Source organism: Schistocerca americana, chromosome 1 (assembly GCF_021461395.2).
Source record: "Schistocerca americana isolate TAMUIC-IGC-003095 chromosome 1, iqSchAmer2.1, whole genome shotgun sequence".
In the NCBI taxonomy this organism is placed as follows: domain Eukaryota; kingdom Metazoa; phylum Arthropoda; class Insecta; order Orthoptera; family Acrididae; genus Schistocerca; species Schistocerca americana.
Genome location: NC_060119.1, coordinates 1060591742 through 1060618484, shown reverse-complemented (window position 1 = coordinate 1060618484; position 26743 = coordinate 1060591742). Strand labels below are relative to the sequence as shown.

At 41.8% G+C, this 26743-nt stretch overlaps 1 protein-coding gene across 4 annotated transcripts in view; it reads right to left on the bottom strand.

The window, feature by feature from the left end:
* Nucleotides 1-19775: 19775 nt before the first annotated feature.
* LOC124617258 overlaps nucleotides 19776-26743 on the bottom strand; it is a 303970-nt gene continuing 297002 nt past the window's right edge. For all 4 annotated transcript variants that reach the window (XM_047145250.1, XM_047145253.1, XM_047145251.1 and 1 more), the window contains one exon: nucleotides 19776-20280. In XM_047145250.1, the coding sequence (XP_047001206.1) occupies nucleotides 20045-20280 (236 nt within the window). In that variant the 3' untranslated portion in view covers nucleotides 19776-20044. The remainder of the gene's footprint in view (nucleotides 20281-26743) is intronic.

The following is a 26743-nucleotide window of genomic DNA, read 5'->3' as shown; positions in this document are numbered from 1 at the left end:
AATTCTTTTTAGATACTAACCAAAGCTGAGGTGACAGATCTTCTTGAATGGTCACCATGTAAGTGTTGGCGTCGAGGAGCCCCATTTAATATTTACAAAAACGTGAATGTAGACATCAGTTTAGAACGGCACTTCCCCTCCAGCACTTGGTATTTTCCCCACAGCGCCTTCCCGCAACCCTCACCACTACTGCTCTGCCCACACATGCCCTGCCGTCTGTGCATCCGCCAGCCACAGTATTCTGTGCAGACTCTACTCGTAGTCCGCTCCACTGCATGGAGATGGGCTCCGCCTTGGGGACTAATCGAAGCGCGAGCCCGAACAAACTAAGTGTTTGTCCCGCTGGCCAGATATGTGAAACTGTGAATGAAATTACTTTGCAGTGAGAGCGACAAAGCACGCGACCGCCTCCTGCAGTGCAGTAGGCAGGAACCAACCACCTCCAATCCTCTTCCGCTCCGTGAGAGCGATCACTCCATTGTCCAAGAATTCGACCCAATTTCTCCGGTAAACAAATCTTTCGCCTATCGCGCACCGCTAATCCAGGAGCCAATACCGTTCCTTCCCGCCAGTTTCATACGGTGGCTGTAACCATGTACTGATCTAAATAGCAGTCGAGCAACCTATCATAGCCTCCGCCAGGAATTTGTATGGAACGCTTTCTACCGACGAGTGGCAACAGACTATGGTAATTGGGTTGCTACATGTAGCGTCGTTCTGTCGGCTATCCTTTGGAGGTAACAATTATTTCTCCGAAACACCCCAAACAATAGCACAGCCGTGGCCCTGAGACGTGCGTTCCTGCCCAAAACAGGAGGCTTTCGCGAGAAAACTGTCCCCAGCCATTGTAAGAACAGCGAGTGTCCATCGCTCTGGTCGCTGAGACCCTACGTCAAAAGAGAAAGCCGCTATCCAGGGTCGAGTCTCTGTCCACAGTTCTTAGTGACCGGATGCTCCCCTGCCATCTGACCATTTGCTGCTATTCTGAACGGTTGTTCCCCTCACAGTCCCCACTCGTCTCTCACGTGAAATGAACAGAATTACGATATGCCTTCACCCTACTCCCAATCAGGCACATGCCTGTACATAGCATCCGATTACTTACTTTGCATGACAGTATGATACGGTAGCGAAATGACATTAATTTGCATGTATGCAAATTCATATTTTAAAAATGCACGATCAGCTGGTATGATGGCCCTTAATAAGTGTATGAAGAGGCCAGAGGGCCTGCCATCTTGCATTACCCTGCCGCTCACACTAGATCTTTATGCAACATGTGTGCTTCACTTCAGAAACAGGAATAGTGCAGCACAACACCAAGAAAAAATCACACCTAACTCGAACGTTTCACAATATACCTGTAGGTACCAAAGGGTCCAATAAAGAAACAGAGGTTGATAGTTGCCAACCCTCTATCCATTCATCACAAATAAGAGAGAGAACACGGAGACAAGACATCCTCTGGGACACCACACTTATCGACTCACTGTAGCACACACATTCAGTGAACTGGACACCAGGCTGCTGCCCAAGATATCTGAAATGAGTGTGCCATATTGGACAGAGGTCCTTACAATAAATGCACACAAATAACAAATTACAATAATCAAAGCACCTACGTGTGCCAGAAAGGAAACACCACAAATGTCCACAAAGGAAAAAACTGTGGATCAACTCACACACCAGCTGTATCTCTGACTAATGGAAGTACCACACACCAACATGCGTCTCAGAACAACAAATTTTTAGTATACAATCAGTTAAAATTGACCTAATGTCCAATTGTACTCATTCATTCGAAAAACGTGTGTAAAGCAAGAGTCAGACCCCAGACATACTCAACATAAAAGCAGAATATTCTTAAATAATGAAATGCATAATGGTGGAAAGCAACCTAGTACAAATTGAATAGATGATGATGTTCTTAGACTAGTAGATTATTACAAAAATGAATGTTTAATGTGATAGAGTTCACAGGTATAAGGTCATATAATAATAAGAGCGAAGGTCATTATATTGATAAAAACATTGAATATCAGTGTATTCCATGGAGAATATGCACAAATAAAACACATTTAAACATTACATGAATAAAACAATGCAGAGTTAACACGACAAAAAATATCAAAATCCAGTGTTCATTAAATAATGTGCAAACTGTCCGTAAATGAGAACAAATTACCAGCACAAATGGGCTAAAGACATCCAGTGTACAGTTGCACTTATCTATCAAAATAATCAAAGTGTTTATTAGCAAAAATTAGTGAACTGAATATATTCCTACCGTGTATGCCATGACGATGATATTTGGTTTGTGGGGCGCTCAACTGCGCGGTCATCAACGCCCGTACAAAGTCCCAATTTTTTCACAGTCCAATCTAGCCACTGTCACGAATGACGAGGATGATGATGAAATGATGAGGACAACACAAACACCCAGTCTCCTGGCAGAGGAAATCCTCAAACCGGCCGTGAATCGAACCTGGGACATCATGAATCAGAGGTAGCAACGCTAGCCACTTTTTTTTTTCTTTTTTCGTTATGGTTCGTTGTATTTCGTCGTAGCGGACGTCACATGACATCCGTCGAAGCTCGTGTTTTTTTTTTTTTTTTTTTTTTTTTTTTTTTTTTTTTTTTTTTTTTTTTTTTTTACAGAGGACGGCCAGCTCTCTGACCGAACACGCTGAGCTACCGTGCCGGCATCACCAGACTACGAGCTGCGGACACACGTATGCCATATAAACATTATGTATAAACAGAGAGAGATGAAATCCACATGAAGAGTACCTTGTGGCAATGAGAGAAATGGTGAGTTGACTAGTGAAAAACATACTAGAAAACGTAATACAATAAAAATGTGTCATTGTAAAAAATGGCTCTAAGCACTATGGGACTTAACATCTGAGGTCATCAGTCGCCTAGACTTAGAACTACTTAAACCTAACCAACCTAAGGACATCACACACATCCATGCCCGAGGCAGGATTCGAATCTGCGACCGTAGCAGCAGCGCGGTTCCGGACTAAAGCGCCTAGAACCGCTCGGCCACAGCGGCCGGCTGTGCCATTATATATCGTACACATGTGTCTATACGCATATGAATTGATACAGAGACGTATTTTAGTTGTCGTACCAATCAAATGCCTACCATACTGACTGTGCTGTAAAGAATGTTCCACACACATACCTGAATACAAAATGTTTGTCACAAGCTGTGTCTTCGGTATAGTATGGCTTGTTCTGGTAAAAGGTGGCCAGGTTTATGTCGAGGGTGTGGCGAGAGACGGAGAGGAGACAGGACATGGCACATAGTCACATGTACCATGCGCTGGAGCAACCTGGAGCGATGCAGCCGTCAACCACATAGACTCTCGTCAAGCGGCCATTAAGCTGCTCTTTAATGGCGACACATTGCAGAACAGGTGACCCACTACCACACTGATTACTGCTGGCCGCACCGCATGACAATGTGTGCATTCCTCGTGTGGTACACTATTAGCTGTGTACACGAATTGGATAGCGAGACGTCCATTAGTCGGCTCTGCTGTGTGTGCGTTCATTGCTACAATTCAGTCCTCGTCCATGAGCTTTCTAGCAGGTGCATGGGTTGCGCCTCACGCCCAGTCGTCACGCCGGTGTCTCAGTGGTTGGACTAGGTGCCTCAGCTGCTAAGGAAGCTTACACATGGGTATATATGATCAACCCCTCTCGACTGTCTCCACTGGGGCAACAGTAGTCCCACAGTGCTGGCACGGACCAGCCACCCCATGGTGAGTCGTGGCACCCTCGTGTCTGGTGCGACCCGTATCTGTTAACAGGTCTCGCACCTGAGTCCGCCACGCCTTCCGCAGACAACGGAAGTTGTTGTGGCTGGGGATTATGCCACCATGACCGCTAGAGGAACTTCTACAGACTCGCACTGCACATCAGTCGGCCGCTCAGCTATTCTCTCCTTCCAGCTCACCTCTCTGCCCACCACTTGTGTGTTATTGCGCTCCATTGTGGATCACTGTATAACACTGATGCATTCTGTTTTTTATGCATAGTCCACAACCCTTACAAATCTGTACAAACATAGTTACATATTTCAATTTACAAGTTCATGAAAGCGAAAAACCACACACACTATGGACCGCACTGTTTCTCACTCTTGTGAGATGCATAAAAGGAACACGAGACAAGGCTAATTTAACTTCTATACTCATGTATATCTAACAATGAACATGATAAGTAACTTAATCCTAGAGTGTGCCTTAAGTAATGTAACAATTTCTAACTTAAGCAAGTAAAGGACAGAAGCGAATGTGGTTGTGTGGCTCTCTTTTATGACTAAGTTAAAGTAGATTAAAACTGTGTGCCCGACCGAGATTCGAACTCGGGACCTTTGCCTTTCGCGGGCAAGTGCTCTACCAACTGAGCTACCGAAGCACGACTCACGCCCGGTACTCACAGCTTTACTTCTGCCAGTACCTCGTCTCCTACCTTCCAAACTTTACAGAAGCTCTCCTGCGAACCATGCAGAACTAGCACTCCCGAAAGAAAGGATATTGCGGAGACATGGCTTAGCCACAGCCTGGGTAGAGCACTTGCCCGCGAAAGGCAAAGGTCCCGAGTTCGAGTCTCGGTCGGGGACACAGTTTTAATCTGCCAGGAAGTTTCATATCAGCGCACACTCCACTGCAGAGTGAAAATCTCATTCTGGAAACATATCCCAGGCTGTGGCTAAGCCATGTCTCCGCAATATCCTTTCTTTCGGGAGTGCTAGTTCTGCATGGTTCGCAGGAGAGCTTCTGTAAAGTTTGGAAGGTAGGAGATGAGGTACTGGCAGAAGTAAAGCTGTGAGTACCGGGCGTGAGTCGTGCTTCGGTAGCTCAGTTGGTAGAGCACTTGCCCGTGAAAGACAAAGGTCCCGAGTTCTAGTCTCGGTCGGGCACACTGGTTTAATCTGCCAGGAAGTTTCATATCAGCGCACACTCCGCTGCAGAGTGAAAATCTCATTCTGGAAACATCCCCCAGGCTGTGGCTAAGCCATGTCTCCGCAATATCCTTTCTTTCGGGAGTGCTAGTTCTGCATGGTTCGCAGGAGAGCTTCTGTAAAGTTTGGAAGGTAGGAGACGAGGTACTGGCAGAAGTAAAGCTGTGAGTACCGGGCGTGAATCGTGCTTCGGTAGCTCAGTTGGTAGAGCACTTGCCCGCGAAAGGCAAAGGTCCCGAGTTCGAGTCTCGGTCGGGCACACAGTTTTAATCTGCCAGGAAGTTTCATATCAGCGCACACTCCGCTGCAGAGTGAAAATCTCATTCTAAGTTAAATTAGTAAAAATGATGAAATGATCATGTGGCATTGTGGGCCAGGAAGCCCCGCCTGGGGAAGTTCGGCCGCTAGGTACAAGTCCTTTTTCATGTGACGCCACATTGGGACACGCACGTCGGTGATGATGAGGACAACACAACACCCAGTCGACGGGCGGAGAAACTCTCCAACGAGGCTGGGGATCGAACCTGGGCCTGCTGCATCATAGGCAAGCACGTTACCACTCAGCTAGGCTGGCGGACTCGTAAAGTAGTGCTTATCATTAACTAAATGATATATCCAATGCTACCCATCACCACCTACTTCTAAAACTACTAAAACTACCCTTATGAATTACCAAGCATATAAAATCGACATGCAGGTAATTAAATTAAACACGCTTTTACAATGATCACATGGCTCTGAGCACTATGGGACTCAACTGCTGAGGTCATTAGTCCCCTAGAACTTAGAACTAGTTAAACCTAACTAACCTAAGGACATCACACACATCCGTGCCCGAGGCAGGATTCGAACCTGCGACCGTAGCGGTCTCGCGGTTCCAGACTGCAGCGCCTAGAACCGCACGGCCACTTCGGCCGGCTTTTACAATTATCCTAGTGTAGCTAATAATTAATTAATGTAGTTTTGTTTATATATATTTCTGTTTTTTGAGAAGTCTATGAATAATGTTCCTTCTGCCTTTTTTTTCTTTTTTTTGTGTGTCTGGCCTAGGCGTCTATCAGCTTTATTCTTCGTTTCCCTTTCTTGAGGACAGCACCTGTGGACATAGTCGCAACATATCTCTCAGACATACAATGAAAAAAAAAAAAGAATGGACACGGGCCGCCACTATCATCGACATTACAAATGAGTTTGAAGTACGAAAGCTTATTCCATGTTATTGATGGACTTGATGTTTCCACCGTGCTGCCATCTCCAGCGTGAGATGGCGTGTCTACCGCTTGTTTCCTGCGAGTTGTTGATTTATCTGTGGTCTAAATCCTGCCAATCAGCATGATCTAATTTCTCTGAAACTCATAAGGTACTGTTAGTCATGGAAACCTGCTAGATCCCATTACAGAACTAGTGCACACGACATTTCCAGAAACCTACAAATTAGTACAGCAGGTGTGAGTTGATCGAGTCACAGTTCTGGTATCGGTATGTGGTACTTGCACAACAAACACGTCACTGGTCATGATAAATTAAACATGCGCCCAAGGGAGTGGGTGATCCTTCCGCAGCTATAGCGAGTGTGTGTTTTATGGTCGCTTTAACACTTTAAGAAGTCTCATCCTCCCATCTGAAAGAACTTCTGATGACCCTGCGCACTTGTCGCGAGGATGGGCACTCTACCTTATCATCCCAACCAAACAATAAAAATTCCGGGAACGGACTTACGCACTATTGCACAGCCATATTCATTCAGAATAAAACTAGATGGGCATCACGATGCCCACGCGGCCGTCAGTCTCTCCTACATTTAAACTCTCACACAGAACGCACCCCAGTACCGACCCAAAACTTCTGACCAAACCAAAGACAGTTCGACTATAAACACAGCAGCCTTTAGGAAACAGCCGGCCGATGTGGATGAGCGGTTCCAGGTGCTTCAGTCTGGAACCGCGAGACCGCTACGGTCGCAGGTTCGAATCCTGCCTCGGGCATGGATGTGTGTGATGTCTTTAGGTTAGTTAGGTTTAAGTAGTTCTAAGTTCTAGGGGACTGATGACCTCAGATGTTAAGTCCCATAGTGCTCAGAGCCATTTGAACCATTTTGAAGCATTTAGGAAACAGAACGGTGTCGATCCCTACGGGACAGGGAGATAATGAATACGTCGAGATATTTACCCACAGCAGAAAACGATGACTTACCCTGAGATTTGCACGAATGTTTCCAGGGAGAGTGTCTGAGGCATAGCTGTCATTCACACAAAGCAAAAAAATGAGATCTCGAGAAATACACAAAACAACAACAACAAAAAAGATATTCTAGAGACTAATATTGTCCCCATTCGACATGCAGTAACACACAAAGAAAATTACACAAAAAGCAGAAGATCAAACCTAATACTAATGAAAAATAAAAACAGGAAATGACAAATTTTCCATTCTAGAAATGGTCGAACGTAACTAACATGGCGGAGTATTTAATGGCTCCATGCTTCAACGAGTTTACGTGAACAGTTCTCCACACATGAAATGACTCGTTGCAAATCGAGAAATATTTACGGCACTTTTTCTTCGCTTTATTTGAAAGATAAAAGGACTTGACAATTACCTTGTCCCCAGTATGAAATTGCCATTCTCTCGCCGTTCTATCAGCATGTTCCTTTCTGTTCCGCGCTACCGCCTGAATCCATTTAAGTGCAGTTCAACAACACTTTGATGCTTCACGGGAGAACTTGGCGGGAGGTACACAATTATTCTGATGAGGTCCACAGGTTGCGTCTTGTGCAGGACTGTCACCAGTGCCAGATGCGTGGCTCCGTGCGGTGCCTCGCTCAACACATCCTGGAAATCTCTCAAGAAGACACCCGTGGTGGTGTGTTGCCTTCTGCAGTATACCTTGCAAAGGTTCCCCAACTCTTTCATTGCCCGCTCCGCCCAGTTGAAGGCTCGGGTGGTGGATATGAAAAATATCAATATTTTATGTCTCCCCATCGTATCTTTTCACAAAAATGCCCAGAATTGTGGACTGTTATCGGACATAATTTTTATCGACAAGTCCCACTTGTCAAAGGAAATTATTTTTGAATTCCCTTGAAATAGTCAGTACTGTCGTCCTCTTTAGTGGCATTAAAGCGACGGATTTTAAATTTAGTTCAACGGATACTAAGATGAAGCACTATTCCCTCTTGGTCGGGGATAATGGTCCCATAAGGTCTGTGGCTACGAGTTTCTTCAATTTTTGGGATACAATGGTGTATAGGGATACCTGCATACTGGTAGAGGAGTGCCAATCCTTGCATACTAACAGAACGAAGCAGAGTCTTCGTTCATATTGTTGAAGTGGTCGATCGTTTGTCTTCGTTCATATTGCTGAAATGATCAACCGTTCTGCATTTCAGCAAGTACTTCCTCGTCCCAGCGTGACCATAACTGAAGGGGGTGTACCAAATAATTTTGTCAGTCAGGTGTTCCCGCAAACACAGACACCAGACAGAGTTATCCACACTGCCCCTATGGAATAAAATTCCTTTCCAAGGGAGATAGCGTTTTCTGATCACAGCCTCTCTATGGTCTTTCCATTGCTGCTCTGTCTTTACTATTCCTGGATCCCTAGCCAGCACATTTCTTATGTTCCTCATGGTAACTGTTACGTCTTCTTGTAATGCAACCTTCCTCATATAGCAAAGACAGATATAGTCTCCTTCGAATTCCTCATTGTCGCCGTCAACGAAGCCAGTCGGCGACTGAGACAAGGCATCAGCAATGCTGTGCATACTGCCCATTTTATGAATGATCTGAAAATCAAACTCGTGAAGGAAGAACACCCATCTGGTAAGCAACTTACTCGTCCATTTCGCCGCGAGCAGGAATTCCAGAACTCTATGGTCTGTATAGACCTTGTCCTCCAACCACGCAAAAAAATCTAGATTTCTGGTATCCCCACACCACAGCGAGGGCTTCCAGCTCGGTTACGAAGTAGTTTTTCTCACTTTTCAGGAGGACACGACCCTCATACGCGATTGTTTTCCCTGCCGGATTTCCAGTATCTATATATTTTTGGAAAATCATCACACCAAGTCCGGTGTAGGGGCTGTCTGTCACCATGCAGAAATCGTCCACGATTTTTGGGTGGGACAAAATAGGCGCCTCCAGTAAGGCCGACCTAAGCGCAGTTCGGCCTCTTCATCTCATCCCCAGGAAGTGTTTTTTACCGTTAGTTCAGTATGAATCCCTGGCAAAAATTGAAGACACCAAAAAATGCGCCTAATTTTCGCTGTGTCGTCGGGCGAGGGTACTTCGCTATGGATTCGGTAATATTCCTTCTCCTGTAATCACATGTCCTAAGAAGTTAACTTTTGTTGACCCAATATGTGACTTTTCAATGTTGACTATAACATTGTATGAAGGTGTTCGATAATTCTCGTAGGACCACATTGTGTTGATGCCACGATTTCTCTGGTATTAACAGATCATCAACATATGTAGTGACTCTCTCCCTGAGGAAATCACTGAGGATACCAGACCAGAGATTCAGACCAAACGGCAGCCTCCTGAGCTGATAACACTTCCCCAATCCGAGGAAGGCTGTGTACTGCTTACATTGTGGGTGGAGTTCAAATTGCCAAAAGCTACTGTCCAAGTTGATCGACGAGAAAGTTGACACACGTGAAAGTTCTGGAGCACTTCCTCCAGCCTCTCTGGTCTTCCGGTCTCTGTATCGATTAGCGTGTTGATTTGTTGAGGTCTAAAACAAGACCAATCGAGTTGCCTTTCTTTTCCAGTGCCTGATGGGGTTGTAAGTAGACCTCACCGGTTCTATCACCTCGTCTTTCAAGATCTTTGAGAGTTCAGACTCAGTCTTTTTCCGATACACATACGGAATAGAGTGAGACGGAACGAAGAACTTTGACTGTGGTTCGATCCAGAACTCATACACAAAATTTTTTATCGTTCCTGGCTTTGGCATAAACACTCCTGTGTTTGCCATGAGCACATTTTCGAATTCTTTTTGTTCCATAACCTCTACGTTGCGGACCGAGACCCCTTTCTCCTTGATGATCTCCTCGATTTGTCGTTCTATGCCGACTTTTTCTTCCTTATGAACGTATTCAGGTTGGATTACCATAGTAGCAGATCTATTATTGCCCACTTGTGTGACGCATAGTTTGAGACTATCAGCCGGTGCTGATCTCAGACAGCTTGTCAATCAAATTTTTTTGTCATCTCGGTTTCCTCATTAAAAATAAGCAGGCCTATTTCCACATCAAGAATTACCTCGTGCTTCCTCAGGAAACTGATTTCTGTTACGACTTCAATTGAGAGACTGGGAATTACGAGTTTGGTCTGCGGGTTCGCTTTTATCTCTCTCTCTCTGCCAGCTGTTTTCGTTGCGAAAGTCGGCCAGTTCCCGTCTGCAACACATCAACGGAACGTCTTTTCTCAGCTGACGCTAATGCTGCTGACGCTAATGCTGCTGCCGCTATCACCAATCCCGCGCAGCTCATCAATCCCTATGGTAACTATAATTATTGGGGGCAGGTCCTCCCTGCTTAGCACCTCTTTTTCTTCTGTAAGCACTTCGCGTATGTCCTCAAAACCGATTACATTTATCCGGTTCTAATCAACTCTCGATGCGGAATTATTCTGAACCGACCCCGCAAGTTTCTGGCTTAAGTTACGAGTATCACTTCGCTGTTGTACTCCAGTGGACGTGTTCGCGCATCTATTTTCGATTCTGTTGTTATTGTTATGGTTCTGTCAGCCCCATTGGTTATCTCCCTGCTGGCTACGCCCCTGTTCACGCAATGCGTCAAAAATTTTGAGAGGGCTTTTGTATCTGGACGCTTCTTGATCTGGTCACATCATTATTTCTTGCTTAATGCAGTCTTGCATTTCTCCGACCAATAAGCGGCGAGAAACGCGTCTCTAAATTCGTCGAAGGAACTGTAGTGTTCTGCAAATTATCTCACATTTTTCGCAGCAACACCCTCCATGTGAGCACTAATAGATTCCAGCTTCCTATTCAGTGATCACGAAGAGGGAAGTGACTTGCTAAATTTTCCAAGCCAAATCTTGTAACGTAAAGTATCTCTCTGAAGTTCTGAAATTTCAGAACGGACAGGAAGTGTTTGTAATCAGCTGCGGGTGTTCCTGATGCGCTTGAACATCTCATCGACTTTGAGATCTGAACATGTTCGATGTCATGTGGTAAATCATGTCTACAGCGACCATCATATGGACTTGAATTACCGCTAAGGGTGTCCGGTGTTGCTTCTCGCGTTCGTCCGGAAAGGATCACAGAGTACACATTGATCGTGTCTCTGTTCGAATTGTGCGGGCTGCCGCATAAAGTGGGACACGTCGGTGAAGACTGAACCGAAGGTGACCCACACAACGGTACAGAGTCCAGTACGTCTTCCCTTACAGTGTCTGTTTTGAAAGCTTGCTCAAGATGAGCCTCTCGATCATCATCATCGAGAAGCGCTCGACCACGACCTCACGTTTTCTTAGTCGACTAATGAAGGTCATTGGGTTCTGATACGCTGTTGGATTCGAGTACTTAATTCTCCCAGCTGCAGTGACAGCTGTCTTCTTGGCCCCTGCCGGAATTTACATTACGTGCCTTTTCCGACGCCTCCCTCCTCTTCTCTGCCTCATTTCTCATTTTCTCCGCCTCGTGATTTTCCTTACGAAATTCTTCGGCCTTCTCATCCTCTTTCTTTCTGTTTCCTCCCATCCTTTACCTGTTTAATCTCTTTTCCTTTCCATCTGTCTAAGAAAAGCCAAAATAGGATTCTCCGGTGTTCCATATGTCATTATACCAACAAGAGAAGCTACTCTGGATTTTCGCACGTTGCTACGTTGGTACCGACTGACCGATCTGTTGTGTGTTTGCAACGGGTTCCGGTCTGTTACAGTGGCTCAACAGGTTCCCTATGTTATGGCTCAAAGGAATCTGCGTTGTCCTGAATGGAGCGTGTTCCCCACTCACGTCTAGTTCAGAAAAGTGAAAAACACTGGCATCTCGATCTGCCAGCTCCGTGTTCTCGAACAACATCTTGTCAACCGAAACGTCGCCGTCCCTGACGTCAATCTGCTGCATCATGTAATTATAACTTGTACTGTTCACTTCCCATAACAATTTCGCCTTACTCCTTGTCATCATTCAGTACTGAATGACACTACAACCACGAACTAACTGAAGCAAGAACGGATCTAGTAAATTACCACTCTTTTCTCGAATAATACTCAAAGAAATTTTTCCCCTCCAGACACAACACATACTGAAAAAGATATCTTATACAAATTAACGACGTTGTTCACAACGCTGATTTATGACAATCATCACGAATGTCGTACAGAAACCACAAAACCTTGAGTCATCATGGGAAATGACGCGCTAAATAAAAGATAAAGAAAACAAGCACCAGGCGCCGCCAACTTAAATCTGTTCCCCTGAGGGGGAGAAAGAGAAACTAAATTGCATCATTGGGTATGAGTTCTATGCCAATAGTCGCTAATATGGAAACTGGCCTCGTGTTTGCTATCGTGGGACCCTTTACTGATATTCAGGTTAGACAGCAGAATCACAAACTTACGCAAATCACACCCAACTGAGTTTATATTGAATCCGCACAAGGTCTGTAACGCAGTCTTATAATGGCCCTGATATAAATCTGTTGTTTACATAGTTCCGCGTAGTCAGCGCATACACAACTATGCTCATCCTTCCTGTTGGTTCTCTTCTTTGACTCTAAGCGTACCATCAGAAAATTTGGTTTGGACTTAGCCCTCCCAATCAAATGGCAGTATCTCTGCTACTTCTTTTATAAGTGCCGGGAAACTTCACAAAAACAGTACAATATATGCTAAAGTAGTGTCCGAGAAAAATATAACAGTTGGCTAGTGTTAAGGAAGTCAGATTTGTGTTAGTGTAGGGTGGAACAGCAAAAGACTCCGCTCTCCACAACCTCACACTTTTCCACATACAATCTTGTTGGAATTTTTTACTGCTCCTGGCTGGGTGGCTTATCCCCAGCTGACTGACTACCTGGGATATAAATCTGTTTCACATGTTGTTCACGAAATCAAACTTCCTAAACATGTCTAAACACTGTACAGCACTTAGACACCTTAACTAGGAAATGCAAAATTCTCTTGCTTTTTTTCCTAATAAGAAGTCTACATTTCTACCTTTTCTTATTTCTTTATGTCCGATAAGGATAGGCATAAAACTGCATAGTCTCTGGAATGCTCAGTGCTGTGTTCAACTTTTACCACTCATAATATGCACAAACTCTGACATCCTTGACCTTAAGTACTTGTAAAACTGGTGATGCTGTCGTCAATAGCTGGAAGAAATGCAACCTTAACTTTATTTTATATTCATGCTGTTTTCATCTTATCAGGCACAATGAGAGTTCACAATGGTGGTCTCATCTCCTGATACTTAAAAGAATCCAAGGGAGATGCACAAACATAGAAATGTTGATATTTGTTTGTTATATGAACATTCAATTTCTTAATATTGATAAGCTAATCTTCCTGAAAGTGCCCTTATTACAAAGAGCTTTGACCTTCGAAGTATGGTATCCTAATTGAAGCCATCAGTGCGCGCTCCAGCCAGTCAAATCCTATTACACAGGTTACCAAAATGAGAGCTTATGCCACTGTAGTCAGAAAAGAGAGAATTCCTCTCCTTCTCTTCTTCAGCCATTCCGTTCAACTGCTCTTCCAGGTCCTTTGCTGTCTCTGACAGAATTACAATGTCATTGGCGAACCTCAACGTTTTTATTTCTTCTCCATGAACTTTAATACCTAATCTGAATTTTTCTTTTGTTTCCTTTACTGCTTGCTCAATATACAGATTGAATAACATCGGGGCTGGCTACAACCTTGTCTTACTCCCTTCCCAACCCCTGCTTCCCATTCCTGCCCCTCGACTCTTATAACTGCCGTCTGGTTTCTTTACAAATTGTAAATAGCCTTTCGCTCCCTGTATTTTACCCCTGCCACCTTTAGAATTTGAAAGAGAGTATTCCAGTCAACATTGTCAAAAGCTTTCTCCAAGTCCACAAATGCTAGAAATGTAGGTTTGCCTTTCCTTAATCTATTTTCTCAGATAAGTCGTAGGGTCAGTATTGCCTCACGTGTTCCAACATTTCTGCGGAATCCAAACTGATCTTCGCCGAGGTCGGCTTCTACCAGTTTTTCCATTCGCGTTAGTACTTTGCATCCATGATTTATTAAACTGATTGTTCAGTAATTTTCACATCTGTCAGCACCTGCTTACTTTGGGATTGGAATTATTATACTCTTCTAGAAGTCTGAGGGTATTTCGCCTGTCTCATACATCTTGCTCACCAGACGGTAGAGTTTTGTCAGGACTGGCTCTCCCAAGGCCGTCAATAGTTCCAATGGAATGTTGTCCACTCCCGGGGCCTTGTTTCGACTCAGGTCTTTCAGTGCTCTGTCAAACTCTTCACGCAGTATCGTATCTCCCCTTTCATCTTCATCTACATCTACATCCTCTTCCATTTCCATAATATTGTCTTCAAGTACATCGCCCTTGTATAGACCCTCTAGATACTCCTTCCACCTTTCTGCTTTCCCTTCTTTGCTTACAACTGGGTTTCCATCTGAGCTCTTGATATTCATACAAGTGGCTCTCTTTTCTCCAAAGGTCTCTTTAATTTTCCTGTAGGCAGTATCTATCTTACCCCTAGTGAGATAAGCCTCTACATCCTTACATTTGTCCTCCAGCCATCCCTGCTTAGCCATTTTGCACTTCCTGTCGATCTCATTTTCGAGACGTTTGTATTCCCTTTTGCCTGCTTCATTTGCTGCGTTTTTATATTTTCTCCTTTCATCAATTAAATTCAATATTTCTTCTGTTACCCAAGGATTTCTACTAGCCCTCGTCTTTTTACCTACTTGATCCTCTGCTGCCTTCACTACTTCATCCCTCAGAGCTACCCATTCTTCTTCTACTGTATTTCTTTCCCCCATTCCTGTCAATTGTTCCCTTATGCTCTCCCTGAAACACTCTGCAACCTCTGGTTCTTTCAGTTTATCCAGGTCCCATCTCCTGTAATTCCCACCTTTCTGCAGTTTCTTCAGTTTCAATCTGCAGTTCATAACCAATAAATTGTGGTCAGATTCCACATCTGCCCCTGGAAATGTCTTACAATTTAAAACCTGGTTCCTAAATCTCTGTCTTACCATTATATAATCTGTCTGATACCTTCTAGTATCTCCAGGATTCTTCCATGTATACAACCTCCTTTTATGATTCTTGAACCAAGTGTTAGCTATGATTAAGTTATGCTCTGTGCAAAATTCTACCAGACGGCTTCCTCTTTCATTTCTCTCCCCCAATCCATATTCACCCACTATGTTTCCTTCTCCCCCTTTTCCTACTCTCAAATTCCAATCACCCATGACTAGAGGTCTGCGCAGATATAAAAGGGGAATCCGCATCCGCAAGGTCCTAATCCACAGTAATTAATCCGCATCTGCAAGTTCCTTATCTGCATCCGCATATATTTAAGTTTTGAATGAGTAATTAATAGTAATAGACAGTTGTACTTAGAATTATGGTATGTAATGACACAGTTATTGTTAGGGTGCCATTTCTGCGACAACTTAACTACTTTTTATATATACTAATATGGTATCTGTTCTGTCCGAAAGAACAGATACCATCGGTGACCATGCAGGTCGTTAGAATGAAATTACAATGAAATGAACACCCTTAGTTGCTTACAGGCGTTGCGTTGACATATGCCAACAGGGGCAGATGAAAATGTGTGCCCCGACCGGGACTCGAACCCGGGATCTCCAGCTTACATGGCAGACACTCTATCCATCTGATGGTAGGCAGTGGGCCGGTTTGCCACCCAGAGAGGACTTCACAGGCCACACAGAAGACACGGTCGCGGAAACGGATTCGGCGCAGGTCTCTTGGGTACAGCTACGTCGGTCGTAGCCAGGGGCTGAGGACAACAGACATCCGCTCTACCCGGGCCCTGCAAGATTCCAAGAATGTCAACAGACTTGAAGTTTTCAACTAACATTGCAACATACGTACTGGGCAGATGCCTTGCTCATTATCCGCAGATGACCCACGGATATCCGCGCCGGTCGCGATTTTATCCGCTAAGTAACAAATACAGCGGATATCCGCATCCGCGCAGACCTCTACCCATGACTATTAAATTTTCATCTCCCTTCACTACCTGAATAATTTCTTTTATTTCATCATACATTTCTTCAATTTCTTCTTCATCTGCAGAGCTAGTTGACATATAAACTTGTACTACTGTAGTAGGCATGGGCTTCGTGTCTAACTTGGCCACAATAATGCGTTCACTATGCTGTTGGTAGTAGCTTACCCACACTCCTATTTTTTATTCATTATTAAACCTACTCCTGCATTACCCCTATTTGATTTTGTATTTATAACCCTGTATTCACCTGGCCAAATGTCTTGTTCCTCCTGCCACCGAACTTCACTAATTCCCACTATATCTAACTTCAACTTATCCATTTCCCTTTTTAAATTTTCTAACCTACCTGCCCAATTAAGGGATCTGACATTCCACACTCCGATCCGTAGAACGCCAGTTTTCTTTCTCCTGATAACGACGTCCTCTTGAGTAGTCCCCGCCCGGAGATCCGAATGGGGGACTATTTTACCTCCGGAATATTTTACCCAAGAGGACGCCAGCATCATTTAACCGTACAGTAAAGCTGCATGCCCTCGGGAAAAATTACGGCTGTAGTTTCCCCTTGCTGTCAGCCGTTCGCAGTACCAGCACAGCAAGGCATTTTTGGTAAGTGTTGCAAGGCCAGATCAGTCAATCATCCAGACTGTTGTCCCTGCAACTACTGAAAAGGCTGCTGCCCCTCTTCAGGAACCACACGTTTGTCTGGTCTCTCAACAGATACCCCTCCGTTGTGGTTGCACCTACGGTACGGCCATCTGTATCACTGAGGCACGCAAGCCTCCCCACCAACGGCAAGGTCCATGGTTCATGGGGCTAGGCACTATAATCTATAAGACAGTTATTCAAATTTCATAATGTTCATACACAACAGATAAGTACATATTCTCAGACATTTGCCATTACGAAGAGTAGTCATAAAGTTTTAACTATTAATTTAAAAAGTTGTTAAAAAAAAAAAAAAAAAAAAAAAAAAATATGGACTGGGCTCCCCCCCCCCCCCCACCCCCCCTCCTCTCTCAGTTGCATGCTGTGATAGTACTATGGTGTGTGAAGTTCAGTGTATACTAGGACAACAGACATGCACCAGCAAACAAAAAAAATTCTAACGGTTCCTGTACCTGCTTATAGATCTGCCTGAACATCTAATGCTAATTAAAGCAAAAATGTTCTTTTACCTGGTACTATATTTTAACTGTGCAACTGAAGATTTTCTCCAGGCAGATTCTGATACCTATTGGTAGTATTCACACCACACACTGGTGGGAGTGTGCACAAATTACTTTCACATATACAGCACTTAAAAATATTACATGGTTTTTTTTCTGTTGGTTTAGAACACCCTGTGAAACCACATTATTACACTGCTACTCACCATGTACTGAAAGAGCGGGGTGGGGGGGGGGGGGGTATCTTTACTTAGCCACAGTACAAAAACAAAGACACAACTGATACTTCTCAGCAAATCAAACCTGTGTGCTGGCCCAAAACTCGAACTTGGGATCTTTGCCTTTCGCGGACTATTGCTCTACTGACTGACTACCTGTCCTCACATCTTTTTCTGTACTTCCATCAGTATCTTGTCTCCAACCTTCCAAAATTTACTGAAGTTCCCCTGCAAAACTTGCGGGATTAGCCTTCCTGGAAGAAAGAAAATTGCGGAGAATATCCATAGCCTGTGGGTGTTTCCAGAATGAAATTTCCACTTTGCAATGGAGTGTGCACTGATATGAAATTTCCTCACAGATTAAAACTATGTGACCGACAGAGACTTGAAGTCAGGAACTCTGGCTCTTGCAGGATATTTCGGAGACATGGCTTAGCCACAGCCTGGGCTCCTTTCTTCCAGGAGTGCTAGTCCCCCGAAACTTTCATAGAACTTCTGTGAAGTTTGGAAGGTGGAAGATGAGGTATTGGTGGAAGTAAAGCTGTGAGAACAGGTCATGAGTCATTCTTGGGTAGCTCAGTTGGTAGAGCACTTGACCGCAAAAGGTCATGAGTTTGAATCTCAGTCTGGAACAGTTTGAATCTGCCAGGAAGTTTCATAATGAGTGCACTTTCAACTGCTGAGTGAAAAATTTCATTCTGATAGACATAACTAACCCAGATTTAGATAGCAAAACCTATGGAAAGGGAGGGTGCACCATGTGTGTATGCACTGCCAATAATTTGGAAGTGTTCAAGCAACAAAAAAAATGAACTTAAAAAAGTTGACTAATGACTTGGAAGGGGTGGGGAGAGAGGGGGTTTTATACTGCGACATACGCCTGCTATAAGGAAGCCATAAATGTGTTTTCAAGGCAACTATAAATCCCATATCCGTCAGCAGGACCAACATACTCATGTTGATGGCCAACTATCTTCTGAAGTTTGGGAGAATAACAATATTGGTTCCATTCCTTGTACAAAATTCCTTTTAGTGTGACCATATACCAAGGGAGCGGATGCTGTGGGGTGGCAATCGACCACTGAGCAATTAACCCTTCCCTGATCTTGCATCTGCTATATGCCTCCTGCAATGCTGTGTTACATGAAACAACACTGGCTGCAGCCCTCATTTCCTGTCGTACATGATATCTGACACCAGGGATCTAATGAACTGTTTAGAAAGACCTGTGGGAGCAACAAACAATCACTGAGAAACTTGGAAGAAGCACGACATACAAGGTGCAAATAAAAACATTTAGAAATTCGTATTTATTAGAGGAGACAAGAAAAAAACACTTTTGTTATGTGACAAAACATTGACCTCGGAATCTGATTTGCAATATAGTTACATCTTACTGTTATGAAGGGTATGTTTTCATTACTGCCAGCAGTGTCCATGTCCCTGAATATTATTACTGTTTATGTTATGTTGTGTTTACATTATTGACATTTACGGGCTCTTTGATGTCTGATTACACTCTCACTGAGTTAGCTGACATGCACCTCATTTATGGGGAGGCAGGATGCATTGGTCGACCAGCAAGGCACCTGTATGGAGAATAAATTTGAGAGAGGAGATTACCAAATGCCGTCACATTTCGAAGACTTGATGGCCACTTAAGTGAAACAGGATCCCTTATACCAGAGCAATGGGAAACTGGTAGACTTCGCAGTGTGCAAACAGTTCAACATGAGGAAGCCGTGTTACAGCAAGTTGAGGGCAACCCCAGCACCAGAATGCAATCCATACTCAATGAACTATATACCCCGAAAGCCTATGTGTGGAATGTTCTGCATGAGATGGACATGCATCCATTCAAGTATCGGAAGGTACACGACCTATCAGTTGATGACAAAGGAAAGAATAGTCAACAGCTGACCTTCTTACCATTTTACCAGGGCTAATTTGGTCATTTTGTACATTCTAAGATAAGGAAGAAAAAATTATAAAATTCTTGAAAGGACATTCTCCACGTTTATCTTATGTTGAAAATTATAACTCACCAAAAGTCAAATTCCAATAATCTCCTTGAATATTGCTTATTTCAGATAAACACATGAGAAAATCAAAAAATTAAACTAACGATGCAAAGTGAGTATTTTATGAATGTATTAAACATTAATGAACAAAGGATTTCTCATGGCACACACAATACATGACAATACATAATATATTTGTTGTTTTAACACAGACAGTGCACATATATTAATATCCTGCAGCAGAACTGCTTTAAAAATTTAATTTTCATTTGTACACAACAAAATACAACATCTATTTCTTTCTTTTCTTACATATAAGAAATTATTCAAGTTTTGTACCATTTAATCAGTGTCGCCGGACAAATGTCATTATAAAAATTGCAAACAACAGTATAATGCAATCCTTATATACTAATCCCGCACACAATAAAAAGAACAATGTTCAATTGTTTAGAGCACCAACACACATTTCATCACTATTTTCTTCACATGTTGATAAGAATGTTGTCCAGTAACTGTGTGGTTTCACTGAAAGAATGTCACTCATTTGTTTCCAGAATTCATCTGGCAGTTCTCCTTCTGGAACCCATTCAAAAAGTGCTGGAGCTACTTCTGGAAAATGGTGAGCTGCTTGTCGGGCTAGATTTAAAGCAGCTTTCATCTTCAGTGTCTTTGTGACTGAAAAAAGCCCCAATTTCTTTTTAGCTTTTAACATTACAAAACTTATATAAACTACTTTTATAACAGCTTCCAATAATATTTATATTATTGAAAGTTACAAAAGACAAAATTGCTATAAGAAATAAAAAAATATCTACTTCTCAATAAACCAAAACCCTAACATGATCTCAGACATCTGTTATCAAATACTTAATCTTCTACAAAGTTAAACAGGAGGTTATCAATGCGTTGCTGCTTAACTTGAATGGAGGGAATATTGTTACACATCTGACAGATGCAAGAGATTGATTCAAAGAAGAAAACACTCAAATACAAACTAACATTTGAGTATGAGTGCAACAAAGATACAAATAATAACTGCAAAAGTTTTAAATATGAGAGACAAATATAACATATTTACCCAATCATAAGGCGAGTTTTTCCCCCAAATTTGCCATTTGAAAAATATGGGAAAGCAGTATATCAGCAAATTAAACTACTACTGCTGAGATCAACATTTTTACCTTTACAAATGAAAATTTGTAATTCAGTTCACATATACATTTATTTTGAACAATCTGGAAGGGATGAAGGGGGAACAGCAACATCAGCTTGCCTGAGAATGTAGATGTACGTTGGAAGGGGAATGGTGGGCGGACAGCAAATTTCATCATGTTACCAACCATGGAAACGTATACCATGTACCTTGGCATTTTCTGAACATCTACCACATCTAAACAGGAGTTTGCTTGAATCCATTTGTAATCAGAATTTAACTGACTTTAAATTGGACATTTACTCAACAAAAGCATAAATTTCTGTATGACATGGTAAAAGTCCAGATAGGGGTCAGTGGAGTGCTTACGTGCTTTGTAGAGCAATATCGTCAACCCTCGATGTAAGGTACAATGGGAAAAGAACAACAGTGTCCTAGCTGCTGGTTCTACAGAGCCAGTGAGACAGCAGTGGGCAGACAACATTTTTGGAAGCAAGAAATGAAGGATTATACGTTTACAAGAAACAGAATTTCTGAAAGACAAAACCAGAATTTCAGTAACAATTTTTCGCTGTCATTTTTACAAGTTAAGGCCTGAAGTGGTTTTGTGATCATCAGCTGTTTTACATAAATGCACTCTGGAAATCAGATGTTCTTGTGTCTGATTTAGTTAGCACAATGGTTGCTTTTCTTTGCCTCTTGGAGGTAGACAGCTGCGTGCACAGTCTAATATTTATATTTCTCCTTCACTACACAAAATGTCATTTCATCCAGACTAACCAAAAAATTTTAAAACAAGACATGCCCTCATAACACAAGCACATTTCAAAAAATGCTGTATGTTTACATGGGAGCAAATCACAGTTGTGAAAGAGGAAACCCATCAGCTAAGGCAAAAAGTGCTACATATTCGAAAACACTTAAGACTTGAATGGTTTGAAGGGATAACACACAAGTTTTTGGTGAGTGGGCACAGCTTTTTGAGCTGCAACAGAGATTCTGCAATTATAGAGAAATGAGGACAGGTAAGAAATGGCTTTGTTCTGCAAGGTTTACACAAGACTAGACAGTCAGCTAAAGCTATTAACCCATTATGTGTAAATCCAATGCATACAACTGACTTCTTTGGGTTTAAAGATGTTACTGAAACATTTAGTCAATGCAACCATGCAAGAACTCAAAATGCAGTACGACTGAAGTGTCTCACATTCATCAAATAGCTATATAAAATTTCTCATTCTGTAACAGAAGAGTAGACTGTCAATATATTCAACAGAGGAAAGACCTTGCAGATAAATGACATCTGAACGACCAGCCACGTTTTATCAATTGCAAACCAGAAAGACCTGTTGATAATGTTGCCATTCCTTCCTCAACGGCACAGGGACTTTCACAAAAACAATTTGCATTACCTGATTCCTAAAATGGAGTCGTCTATGAAACAGCATTCAATAATGAGAGATTTTTTTTTTCTTGAATTTAATTATGTTGTTCTCTCATAAAAAATTTTAAAATATGAAATGGTTTTTGTTGGCACAGTTCTACCACTTAAAATATTACTGCTGTACTTTTATTGGTATAAAATAAAATGTAGTGCCTCTGTATTAACCCTTGCAATACCGGTTGGAGGGGGGTTACTTTGCACCCACCTTTTGAAAATATTGTAATCCAGTCTTGTACTTTACATTTTAAAAAGCTGAAAAAAATATTTATTGTTTTTGATGATTTCATGTACAAGAGTCTGTAACTGTTTTAAATTTTTCTGTTAAAATAAACCCAAAAATTGAAGTCTTTGTAGTGAATGTGACTTTTTGCAACAAAGGTCACATGACTATTGTGAGGTTCAGAACCCTTCTCACGTATTTGTAAAACTTGGTTTGTAGTGAATGAAAATCAATGACAGCTAATGAAATTCGTAATTTTTAATTTTTTTGTAGTATCCATAAAGTACCCCTCCACTCAATGTATACATTTTTGAAATTTTTTTGTGATGGGCACCAAGTAACCCCCTTGGTATTGCACATTATGGAAAATGTACTGCTATTCCTACGTTTAAAAGCACTTGAGACCGAAACTCTTCTTTTCATTTTGCACTTAGAACCAATTAGTTTCCTGATATGGCACTTACAATGTTCTTAATAAGTAAGTTTTTGCGGTGATGAGGTGGGCAGTATAGTTCTGTGGTATCAGAATACCTTCTCACTTTTTTGGATAGAATTAAGTGATGCACAGAAAGAGATTTATTGTTTTTTTTTTAAATTATTATTCTCCTGACAAATATGAGATTTGGCACTTAGAATATTTTTCATTTCCACTCTTCATTTGTCTGTGAACAGAAGAGTTTCATTTCACAGACACAACAGAGTTCTTTTTGTAGTGTCACTAATATTTCATACTCACAATTGATTTAAATAAAAAGATCATAAATGATTTGTCATAAGAAGCAGGTACATTTAATAATCACTTCTCAAATTCAGCAGAACATATAGAAACAAGAAGTTCAATAGGAAATTCCAAGCAGCATGTTGAAAAAGCTGCGGACATAAAATTCAATCATATGGATGTCTTAACCACTTCCACCTCTGAAATTCAGAATATATTCTCTCAAAAATAAAAGCTCATCCGGATTTGATGACGCCCCCAACAGAATACTGAAGACTTATTCCCATATAACAAGTGCTGTCTTTTCTGAAATATATAATGCATTAATAACTCAAGGCATTTTTAACAGCGAGACTGAAATATGCTACTGTTACTTTTCCACAGAGGCAGTCAATTTATTTGACCAATTCGTGTCATTACACACATCATTTTCCAAAGTCTTCAAGAAAGTAGCATCATACCTGAGTAACAATAATGTCCACATATATGCTCACTATTGTCTGAATGTTCAGGCTAATTTCAGGAAGTAATGTATGGATTTTGATTCCATTTTTACTGATAGGTATGGATCTTGATGCAGTTTTTACTAATAGGTAGACTGTTATGAGAAAGGCTTGTGCATGTAATTTGTAAATATTTCATGCAAATTGGTTGATTAATGCAAATTCACATCAACTGCTGCCATGAAAACAATACAATTGCCATCTAGTGTTCAAGGCCAGAACTTGCAGTGCAGGCTGTTGATGTGTTATCAAGAGTGTCCGTTTCATCTTCACTGCTTTCTGCTGTGCCAATGTTTCTCTGCTTACTCCGAGACACTATTGACATCGTTGTGACCTATCATTTTCCATTCTGAGGTTTGTGCGTTTTGTACTGCCTACACATCTTTACGGATCAAGTAAACGTTGTCCATATGGACACAAGTGGCATCTAATTGAAAGACGCACTAGACAATTGAGCCACATGAAACTATTATGACCAGAAACTATACATTTCTTCTTCTTTCTTCCTCCTCCTCCTCCTCCTCCTCCTCCTCTTACAGTGCAGTAGCCGGCAGCCTTCATTACGCCATGAGACATCACTCTGAATGCCAATTAAATATGGAACACCCAACAGCCGTTCCTCCTGACAACGTTCCTGGCACATGTTGCACCAATTGTTTAAGCTATGAAAGTGTTGTTATTCACTTGCTTAATGAACTTTAATCGAACTTCTACACAGTGACCCACAAACAAAATTACTGCTACATCAGACAAGTCATCCAGCCATACATATTTAGCGCTAACTGTCGGAAAGAGGGGTAGGTCACTAGTATTCTTAGTATATCACAGCTTTATTTCAGAAGAGTTGCTCAACTAAGATTGCCACTTATGCATTCACTCACCAAGTTTTACAAGCATTAAATAACAGAAACTGGTATTTCCTGTAACCTTTCTAAGACATTTGATTGTATGAATCACAGTCTCCAAGATACACGGAGGTTTTCTGGAATTGGTGGATAATATAACAACAAAACCAATGCAGAAAGTCAAACTTAATAATTCAACTGATGTAACCAGGGGAGATTCTTGGGACTGGGGAGAAATCAACATGCCTCAATATTAGGTCCACTAGTGTTTCTCATACATGTAATGAATGTATGCCTAATACACCAGCCGAATTAGTGCCTTCTGCAGAGGTGAGTAGTATGTTAATCAAACCAAACATACAAACAGAAACATAAGAAATTGTACATGTTGTTCTTAAAAGTATTGTTGAGTGATTTTATACAAATGGTCTCTCTCTCTCTCTCTCTCTCTCTCTCTCTCTCTCTCTCTCTATATATATATATATATATATATATATATATATATATATATATATATATATATATATATATATATCAAAAAGACACAACATATACAGTTCTGACGATCTAGAGGTATTACAGCAATGATAAATGTAATGCACAGTGAGGAGATAATAAGTAGGGGCAGCAACGTGACAAGTTTTTGGTGTCTGTATCGATGAGAATTTAAACTGGGAGGAGAGGGGGGCGGGGGACCACACATTTTTGAAAGCCTAAAATATTTCAGTTCAGCTACTTTGAGTTATAGCCAATAATGGGAAGAGACAAATCAATACATTAACAGAGGTGTGTGTGTGTGTGTGTGTGTGTGTGTGTGTGTGGTTTGTTTGTTTGTTTGTCTGTTTTCCCCAGACTGAGCCGGTGTGCTGGCCAGGAAGCAGACTAGGGACCTTATAGCTCATCTGTGGTGAGAGGCACCTCCCCCATGCCAGGAACCCCAGGAGCTAATGCAGTTAGGGTGTTCCTAGAATGAAATTTTCACTCCACAGCAGAGTGTGTGGTGATATGAAACTTCCTGGCAGATTAAAACTGTGTGCCGGACCGAGACTCGAGTTCGAGTCTCGGTCCGGCACACAGTTTTAATCTGCCAGGAAGTTTCAGTTAGGGTGTATACGCGGACAAGGAAAAAACATTCCCAGATTTTGCCTGGAGTTCCTGGTTAAAAATACACTTTTTCCTGGGTGAAAATATACATTTTCTGTGGTAAGTGACAGTATACTTTTCCTTGGAACTGTAAAGCTTATCAACCTTTTGAATAGTAAATGTTTTATATACTGGTGTAGAACTTACCAGCACTTTAGGAAATGAAACCCAGCAATTAAAACAATGCATACTGGAAAGATCTTTAATGCCCAGCAACATGTACAATGCATATTTCTGTGTTATGAAAGCGTAAGTACGAATTCCACCAAACATAGTACATTAGTTTCCAAACGACTGAAATCGAGACTGTGATGCGCTTTTGGCAATCAATCATAGTTCACGTCATGTGATTTCACCAGCCAATGATAGCAGATATTCAGAGCACAGGATGTAGTCAGCCAGTAGCAACATCACTGCTAAGTAGTGTGATCACAGAAGTAGGAAAAGTTAATGGTTTAAATTAACATGCATCGAGTATAGCTACAAGAGAACCTAAGCTTTCATATATAATACCAATCTTTTTTGCATGTATTGCCCTTTTAAGATATATTGAACACACGTGTGAAGAATTTTAAATAAATTCTGGGCCCAAAATTTTTCGAAGTGGCTGGTCTCAAAGTGTTAAATTTTGAATGAGAGTCGAACACTCTGTGATTTTAAAAGATTCATTGCACATTCTCACATGGAACACGATTCATGTTGCATAAAAGTACATTTACTTTGAAAGTAATGCTTTTCATACCACCATTCGCAATATTTTCCCACAACATGTTAGGTTTGTAGGAGGATTTGCCAGAGCATGACAGAAAACAAGTGTTATTGCGCGCATGCAGCTACGATGACGTGTGAAGCTCTTGCTTAGTGTCTGCTCTGCTCATATGCCTTTTGTTGCATTTCTGTTTGGACCACGTGCAGCAGTGCGGCATAATGTTCTGAGGGGACATACAGGGTTATTGTACTTAGGGCAACTTGTTTTAGCATATTCTATCTAGATAAGGAATGCAAAATAAGACAGCAGTCCTGGTTTTAATATTTTGTTGTGTGGTGATTTTAACATAGATTTTCCCTCTCAGAATTAACAACAGTAAGTCTTTCATTATTTTTTTCAAACT